This window comes from Pyrus communis, chromosome 11, assembly GCF_963583255.1.
Source record: "Pyrus communis chromosome 11, drPyrComm1.1, whole genome shotgun sequence".
In the NCBI taxonomy this organism is placed as follows: Eukaryota; Viridiplantae; Streptophyta; class Magnoliopsida; order Rosales; family Rosaceae; genus Pyrus; species Pyrus communis.
The window spans coordinates 17302777-17312232 of NC_084813.1; the positions used below are offsets into that span (position 1 = coordinate 17302777).

A 9456-nucleotide genomic window follows, 5' to 3' on the forward strand; every position below is an offset into this window, starting at 1 on the left:
AAGTTAAATTCTATTTCCTTACTTGCATGTTTGTTACTTGCTTGAAAATGTTACCAACTAGTTCCTCTAGTTGATCTGATTCCGAAGATTTTAAGTAATAGATTACAGATGATGGTCAATATTCAAAATTATTTGAGTTTTTGTTTTCTATAGCTAAACATGACATATGTCTACCCTCTTTATGAGCTAGTACTTAATAGCCTTGTGCATATACTTGCACAAAATTCTAGTACCTCTAGCCAACAAACACTACCTACAAATGAAAGCTAACAATAGCTACAAGATTTTGCTCCAAAATTCAACAGTTTTCTCATTTAGACTTGGGCCTTGCCTGTTCAAGATATTGATCATGATTCACTTTTGTCCTTGTGTTGATTCACATGAAAATATAAAACATGATCTGCTAGCAAATTCAACAGGCCACCATCCTCCATAACATTCTAGCTTGGATCAATAGGTCTGCTACCTACATTATTTATGACAAGTGTTGGCTTCCAAGATAGAAAAACTTAGGTGTAACCGTTAATATATTTCTGATTCTTCATCACTTTATATCACTATCATGTATGTACTTATAACAAGTCACGTGATAAGTGATTTAGAAAATGACTAACGAATTTAAATTCTTGATTACATGTATGAAACTCGTGTTTCAACGGGAGATGATTATTCCTTCCAAGTGAACAAATGGATTAAACATGGTCCATACTTCTTTTATGTAGTTATACTTTTGTATTTGCCAAAATGCATACCAAGTCGAATGCTTGTATGGACAAACTTCAAGGTATACCATCTTTAATTCTATTCCTCTAAGTATATATTCCCTTATCTTCCAGATAAATTCTGTTATACAAATATCATATCTTTATGTATTCTTTGTCACGTGATTATATTCAAGAGTTAGCTCTATACCAAACTTAATATTTATCTGGCTAATTCATTTTCCAACTCTTAGACATAACTCAATTCAGAAACTGAAAAGAAAGAAAAAAGTTGACTTTATAGCCTTTCATTTTTCCTTGCATCTAACTTTCATGGAGATAAGAATAGGATAAGTGCAGATTTGCAATTGCATCATCCAGCAACTTAAAAACTTGCCAACCATGCCAAGCTGTCAACAAAAACTTTGCCTCTGACAATCTTGTCCCTCATCATTGCCCAATAAACTATTTCCTGCCATGCACACGTGGCACCATCCTCACAAATTATCAGATCTCAGATTGATTGCCCGTAAGTTCTAGATTTGGCTGTCTTAAAATAAGGAATTTTAACGAAAAATTTTCGGTACTGTTAATTTTATCAAAAAATTATATTTTTACATTAAAAAGTTAATCCTGGTATTATTTACTTTATCTTTTATTTTATTCTTATCATTAAAACTCAAAATTTTCAAGTCATTTTCATTAGTTTTCCTTTTAAAATAACCAATCCCAGTCATCCATTTTCCAAACCATCCCGCATTCTAGCAGGGACTGGGAGCACTCAAAAACTAGAGAAATTTTTTAGTATGACCGTCACACGAGACGATACAGCACGTATCTTTATATAAATAATATGATATATGTGTTAAAATATTAATAATTTAAAAATTAAAATTTTCCACCACTCACATAAAAACACATTGTGTACCATCCGTATTTTTATCATAACTAAAAATTTCTCTAAAAACTGGGTAACTGACCCATCCACACGTTTTCAGCATACCACAACCGGGTAACTGCCACGTGGCGTGATGGCATGGGTTTCTGTATTAATATGTAGCTCTCTGTGTTACTGGCCAATCCCTGCTCTCCGTGACAAAGTCCCTGTCTTAATTCTAACTGTTGTTAAACGTCTCTTAATGCGCCCGGTTTCTCAGTTTCTTGTTGCCCTCCGAGCTCACCTCACAACCTCACACACACAAAGAGAGGAGGTGAGAGAAAGAGAAGTGCTTTTCACAACAGCAGTTTAGAGCTTATACTGTAAGCCTTCGGTTTCCAGTTCAAGAGAAGTGCTTTGGACCAGGGTTGCTTTTCTATTCCATTTTCTGCTTGTGGGTTTTCTTTTGTTTCTCATTTCCCTTCTGGGTTTCCAATTTTCCATGCGCTAAAAGAAATTTTCTTTTTTGGTCTTTTGGGTTTTTTTTCATGTCATTATCTTCTTTATTCTTTCTTATCTATTTTCAACTGCAATTTCCGAGTTGAAATTCCTCCATTGCTCCCTATTTTTAAGTGGGCATTATTTTATTCTCAATTTTTTAATCAGTTTTTTTGTTAATCAATACTTTAATGATGAAGATTGAAGATTCTATATTGGTGCTTCCTTCTCATCCCATTTCTTAGGATTGTTTCCATTTCTGGTATGCGGCAATTTTTTAATGTTTATTGTTTTGGTTAATGAATTATTTGGTCAGTTGACCATCAAAATCACTAAGTATATTTTTTAAGTTGTTAAGATATTACCACTTCTAATTATAGTAGTTCTGAATCATTTGCAATCATCTAAATCTGTTTTCTTTCTTTGTGTTGCAGCAATTTCTGTCTGCTCAGAGACATGAATTCTTGCATTAACTTTGAGGGTGATCTCCCCTTGACCAACCCAAAGAAATCAATGGGGTCTGTATCTCTTTCTCTCTTCTCAAGTTATCGCCTCCCTGCGTATTTTGTTTGAGATTGCAAAATATTTTCGATATTTGAGGTCAAACAATGTTTTCGATATCATACATGTTGAGCTATGTTGATTGGGGGGAAATATTTTACAGGCCAGACCATGAACTAGTCGAGCTCTTGTGGAGAGATGGGCAAGTAGTTTTGAACAGCCAAACGCATCGAAAACCAAGTCTTAATCCGAATGATCAACCGAGACAGGTTCAGAAACATGATCAGCAATCTATAAGGTCTGGTGGGTCGTACGGGAATTCAAGTAATCCGATTCTAGATGATGACACGGTTTCTCTTATCCACTACCCGCTTGAGAATTCTTTCGACAAAGAGTTTTGCTCCCATTTTTTCTCTGAATTGCATTCCTGTGGTCCAATTGAGCTTGACAAGCCAAGCAAACAGTTTGAGGGAGAGAAGTTTGATGCTTCTGACACCGGGCGTCTTGTTTCCAATTCACCGCAGCCTAATGTTAAGTCCTCTGCTGGTGTGGAATACCCTGCAAATCCAATGCCTCCTCCAAGATACCACTACATTAATTCAACTGATCAGCAGAACCAAAATAGAGGCTTGGGGAAAATAGTTAATTTTTCGCAATTCGCAACCCCGGGAAAGCTTTCTGCAGGATCTTCCAGAGGACAGTTAGGAGGGAAAGAGGCCGGAAATTTAGCTCAAGCGGAGATTAGAGAGTGTTCTGTGATGACGGTTGGTTCGAGTTATGCTGGTAGCAACCAAGTTCTAAATGACCTTGATGTCAGCAGGGCTTCAAGCAATTGTGATGGAACCACTGGTTTATCGGCTGGACATTTCTACGACAATGTTCATAAGATAATGCCTCAGAGCGAGACGGGGAAAACAGATACGCTTGATCCAACGCTTACTTCGTCTTCTGGCGGTTCTGGAAGTAGTTTTGGCAGAGGAGGAAAGCAGTCTAATGTTGTCAACAGCAACAAGAGAAAGGTTAGAGATGCAGAGGACTCGGAGTGCCAAAGTGAGGTAAAAACTTAAAACCCTCTTTCCAGCACATGATTTGTAATATCTATGATTTTTCGCCCTGATTAATAAGATTTTACTTATGTTTTAGGCTGCTGAACTTGAGTCAGCTTCAGCTGCAGGAAGTAAGTCAGCGCATCGATCAGGATCGACCAGGAGGAGTCGTGCTGCTGAGGTCCACAACCTCTCAGAAAGGGTAGGATTTTTTAAGTTTCCTCGCGTTACAAAATTTTGGAATTTTTCGCTTCTTTTTCTTTCTATTAACTTGTTCATTCGTGCAGAGACGGAGAGATCGGATTAACGAGAAAATGAGAGCGTTGCAAGAGCTTATACCTCAGTCTAACAAGGTGAATTTACTTTCTTACAGCCCCTTTAATAGTTTCTTAATTCTCATCTAATTATAAATATATTTGACTGATTTGGTTCTTAATTTTTCAGACAGATAAAGCATCAATGTTAGATGAGGCAATTGAATACTTGAAGTCACTTCAGATGCAACTTCAGGTACAACGTCCCCTCAAAAAACCGAAACGGGTCCTATATTGTTTGTAGCTCAAGCTACTAACAGTTTTTCTTGTTGATTCAGGTAATGTGGATGGGAAGCGGGATGGCACCAATGATGTATCCGGGCGTGCAGCCCTATATTTCCCAAATGGGAATGGGATCGCCAGCCTTGCCTGCTATGCACAATCCGGTGCATTTGGCTAGGCACCCGCTCGTTGATCAGTGCATGAATGTGGCTCCAGCAGCAAACCAGACTGTAATGTGCCAACCACCGGTCTTGAATCCCGTTGATTACCACAACCAGATGCAAAATCCCTCTTTTCAGGAGCAATACGCGCGTCTCATGAACTTCCATCACATGCAGACTATGTCTCAGGTTTGCGTTCTTAGTCTTGAGTAAATTATTTGCCATAGGCACAAATATTTGTTGTCGTTAATTATCTTAACTCAAACGATTTTCATTTCTGTCATATCGAAATTTTCGTGTAGCCGATGAATATGTTCAGATTTGGCTCCCAACCTGTACAACAGAATCAGATGATGGCACCAAATGGTCTCAGTAGACCTTTCGGTGTAGGAGCTGCAACTAATGACCCTTTAAGTGGAAAAATGAGTAAGTCACTTAGAAGCACTTTATCTCATAATAATCATTTTTTTTAATTTTTATTTTTACAAGAAGCATGCATAATACCTTTACCTTTTTTAAACTTAAAAGGAATAATTTATTTAAACAAGTTCTGTGAACCCTAGTAAGTGGATACCTATATGTTTAAATGGCTGTCAAAATCAGGGGCTGTGCGATGAATTTGGGTTGAATTCTTTGAGTTCATTTCCCACCTTATCTTCATTACCATCTCTCAAGAAAGTGAATGGTCACAAACTTCTTACTTCTCTCTAAAGGGTCTTGTTGTGCAGTACAGAGGCTCATATCCGTTCAAGAATGTAAGAATCTCACGCCGGACAATTGACAACATAAAATACAATATATAATTAATGGTTCCATCACTCATTGTACCAAGACCTTATATAAAAAAATTTACACCTGTTGGCTCGTCTATCTGAAATTTTGACAGTATCATTTGCTAGATATAGACCATTAGTTCTTCTTTCCACATCTTGCACTAATTTGAATTCTTCTTCTGGCTCTTCTTTTTTACTGATAATATGTTAAAAACAGTTTTGTTTGGTTGAATCATTGATGCTATAAGTGTCACTTTCATACTAATTTCAATCGACACACTTCTTTTTTCTGATGTTAACAGGTTAACGAGAGAGGATGCATATGCTTATCTCATCTCTATATATGGTCCCCCTAGCTGGCGTATTTAACAAGATCGTATAATTGAAGGTGGCAAAAGTTGTTGAATAATTGGACATTTTGTCGCTTACGCTGATCGCATGATCTTACAGCGTAGATGATTCGAAGTCACTTCTCGTACTTATATACCGACGAACAACTACTGCAAGAGTTCAAACATCTCAATCTGGCGTTGAACTGGTTCCAAAACCCTACAAGCGGACACAAGACTAGTTGTGTAGCTTTCTGAATTGAGTTTACTCTGGGAAAAAAGCAAGATAGTATTTCATGCCTCATAAAAATGTATAAAACACAGGCATAATATTGCTGTTCATTGATGTTCCTTTTGTAAAAGGACGCCTTAATTTTTTAATGGAAACTGAAATATGTTTCCTCAAGTGTTTTCTTTGTTTGCACCTTTATGCCTATGTTTGCCGTGAGGAGCTTATGTCTGTCGCTGCAGATATATGGAGGAACTGGAAAACACAAACGAATAAAAAAATAAAGTTGAATCACATAAGCTTTTCTTTTCTTACCCTTAAAATAAATAATTTTTTTGGTAAATTTAGTTTATAAATGTTGTATTTACAGTTCAAAACGTGTTATGATATGTTTCAAAAGACTTGCTGCTCAGTTGATAAAGAGCATTGAACATGCATTCTACATTTGCACCCGAAATTCCGAGTTCGATTAGCACTAACAAAATTATTGCCTGTTGTTTTCAACATTGAGCATCAATAGTCCTCTCAAGCTTTATATATCTTGTTCTCTAAGTCAAGCTGAAATTCATTGAAAGTAAGTAGTGGTTTTGGAATCAAAATAAAGGCAAAGTCAACTACTTCCTGCTGATATGGGATACCCTTTTATCTGTAAACTTCCATGTTACGTAGTCATAAAACTCCAGGTTCATGCACATGGCTTGCAGGACTTATCCTTTTATTGCATAATTTGACTTGGGGTCCAAGTTAATTGCTTTAACGTTTGAGAGATTTGAATTGAACACTTGTCATAGAGCTTGTGCTTTTGCATTTTTAGCATTTTGGTTTCAAGTCAACAACTACCACAAAGTTACTGTCTCCTTAGAGTGAACGCTAGAAATGCTAAGGGCAGTCGCTTGCATGCAAGTGGGTAACTTCTAGCTAGTTGTTGATGTAACGTGAGTTCTACATGCATCAACAACTAGTCATTCAATATGCGACTAATCTAGACTCAACTCTATATTGGTTTCTAATCAAATACATTATGTATCCAAATATCGTTAGGTGCTAGTCGAGGGCATATGATTTTTTTATTGGAATAGTTTAGTTGCGATCCCTGGTTTTTCTAATTATTATAGACTTAAATCTTATGCTTTTTAGGTTTTTGATTGAAGTCATTCTCCTGCTACATAAATGACATAATAATAAAAGAGATGCAATAATACTAATAAATACTCAACTGTTTTTTTGCTTTCATTTACACTACCAATTCAATTATTCAAAATTTCTCATGGGTTTTGATAAATAGAAAAAAAAAAAAAAAGGATAGTTTAGTTGCGATCCCTGGTTTCTAACTATTATAGACTCAAACCTTATGCATTTTAGGTTTTTGATTGAAGTCCCTTTCCTGCCACATAAATGACATAATAATAAAAAAGATGCAATAATATTAATAAATACTCAACTGTTTTTTTGCTTTCATTTACACTACCAATTCAATTATTCAAAATTGCTTATGGGTTTTGATAAAATAAAATAAAATAATTGCTTATGGGTGCATTCTATATTATAAAAAGAGGTTTTTCTAACTTTAATCCTTCAATAAGATTGAAATTTAAAATAAACCTGGTGTTAGATTACATATTGATAATAATCCCTTGACGTGTCCTTAATTCAAAAGAATTAATGTGCATTTTATTTAATGTCTGTCATTAAATATTTAAATTTATTAACATACAAATTTTATTATTACCAAAATGTATTATATTGAACTAATGTATTTAAATGTTAGTACCAAAATGTATGTACCGAAATATATGCACAGAAATGTTTATATTAAATTAATGTACCTAAATGTGTGTACCAAAATATATGCACCTAAATGTTAGTACCAAAATGTATGTATCAAAATATATGCACTGAAATGTATTATATTAAATTAATGTACCTAAATGTGTATACCAAAATGTATGCATCGAAATGTTAGTACTGAAATGTATTATATTGAATCAATGTACCTAAATGTTTGCATCGAAATGTATTTACCGAAATGTGTGTACCTAAATGTATGTACTGAAATGTATTATAATGAATTTAATGTACCTAAATGAAGGACAAAGTACATCGAAATGTATTGTATAACAAAAATTAGTTTATCTAAATGTTTACAACAAAATATATTATGATAAATGAAATGAAAATGAAAATTATAATGAAATAAAATTAATACATTAAAAATTCGGAAGAAAAAGAGAAATAATTAAAAAAAATCAAAATATAATTAATAAATGAGGTTATTAATGTATCAAGGGACTAAAATTAGATTTTGATCTTACTCATGATTTTAATATAAAAGTCATCTTTGCCAAGGATTAAAATGAAGTGGGATTTTATAAAATATGAGTACATGTATATAATAAAATTTGGCTACATTTTACATAATAAAAAATTGGTACATTTATATAAAAATGTGGGTACATTTTACATACCAAATTGATACATTTAATACAAAAAAAGGGAAACATTTTATATAACAAAAAATGGGTACGTTTTATATAAAAAACAGTGGGTACATTTTATATATATAAAAAAAAAAAATCAATGGTACATTTTAGATTTAAAAAAATAAATAGATTTTACATTAAAAAATGGTACTTACAAAAAAATATAAAAAAAGGATACATTTTGTGTATAAGAAAGTGGTACATTTGTAAAGAAAAATGGGTACATTATAAATAAATTATGGGTACAAATAAAAGGTTGAAAAAAATATGAGTACAAATAAAAGTTTAAAAAATAAGGGACAAAAAGAAATTAATATATGGGTACAAATTAAAATTTAAAAGAAAATTGGTACAATTTTAAAAAAAAGGTTGCAAATTAAAAATGGGTACAAACTAGAAATAGAAATATATGATAAAAATTTTAGCCATAAATTTAAATATACCAAATGAAACGGTTCTAACACTAAATGAATATATTTTAAAATAAAATTTAATTATCTTGACATGTAAATATTTTATTTTTAAATAATTAATGACGTTTATTAAAACCCAAAGATTTTGATCAAAAATTGAAAATGAATAAGGTATTAATTAATGAAGTAGAAAAATAAGGATGAGAACCTAATTTCTCCTAATTATATTTATAATATGACATGTAAATAAGTGCCCTGCTTATACTTAAAAGGATTCCTAGGCATTTCTATATCAACAATTTTGTGCCTTCTCGAAATCGAAGATTCTAGATGGCTGTGGAGAAGGTGAGGAAAAAACTGGAGAGAGAAACTGTTTGGGCCCAAAATAATATTGTTGGGCCGAGTGTAGGGTTGTGCTCGGCCCAAAGCGGTGTCAAATACTATGGGCTGCTTGATTGATTCCGGGCCATTTAGCAGGGATGGTTGAGTTTTATCACAAGAAGGAATAGTCCAGATAAACAAGGAGGGCCGAGGAAATCTTGGTACAACTAGGATTCTCGAGCCAACGATGAATAAAGCCCCGAAAAGGGGTAAGTTCAAAGTCTTGATGGGAGTAGGGTTGTTCGAAGCAAAGTTAGAATGGGACAAGGACTCCCAATTCAGATAGGGGTTTAATTTGGTCTCAAGGAGTTGGTGCTATAAATACAAGAAATCATGCAACAAAGAGGGACCTTGAATTCAACATACAATTGCCCTGTGCAAAACCTCTTAAACACCTTGAGATTTTTCCTTTTCTTTTTCCGCCAACACACCTTCAGTTTGGATAAACAACACTGTGAAGGCGACCGGCGAACATCTTCAGTTTGGATAAACAGCACTGTCGCCATAGAATCAGCCGACCGAGGAGCATCT

At 34.1% G+C, this 9456-nt stretch overlaps 1 protein-coding gene across 3 annotated transcripts; it reads left to right on the top strand.

The window, feature by feature from the left end:
* Positions 1 to 1804: 1804 nt before the first annotated feature.
* Positions 1805 to 5822, top strand: LOC137708073 (transcription factor PIF4-like). 3 transcript variants are annotated; one of them, XM_068447057.1, is made up of 9 exons: positions 1805 to 2032; positions 2511 to 2594; positions 2741 to 3632; positions 3721 to 3825; positions 3911 to 3976; positions 4068 to 4133; positions 4216 to 4509; positions 4623 to 4746; positions 5396 to 5822. In XM_068447057.1, the coding sequence occupies exons 2-9, from the start codon at positions 2533 to 2535 to the stop codon at positions 5398 to 5400; spliced, it is 1614 nt and encodes a 537-aa protein (XP_068303158.1). In that variant the 5' UTR covers positions 1805 to 2032; positions 2511 to 2532; the 3' UTR covers positions 5401 to 5822. The 3 variants fall into 3 exon arrangements, with proteins under 3 accessions (XP_068303158.1, XP_068303157.1, XP_068303159.1); XM_068447056.1 differs by having other exon boundaries at positions 1806 to 1961; XM_068447058.1 differs by lacking the exon at positions 1805 to 2032 and adding an exon at positions 2051 to 2338.
* The last annotated feature ends 3634 nt before the right edge of the window (positions 5823 to 9456 follow it).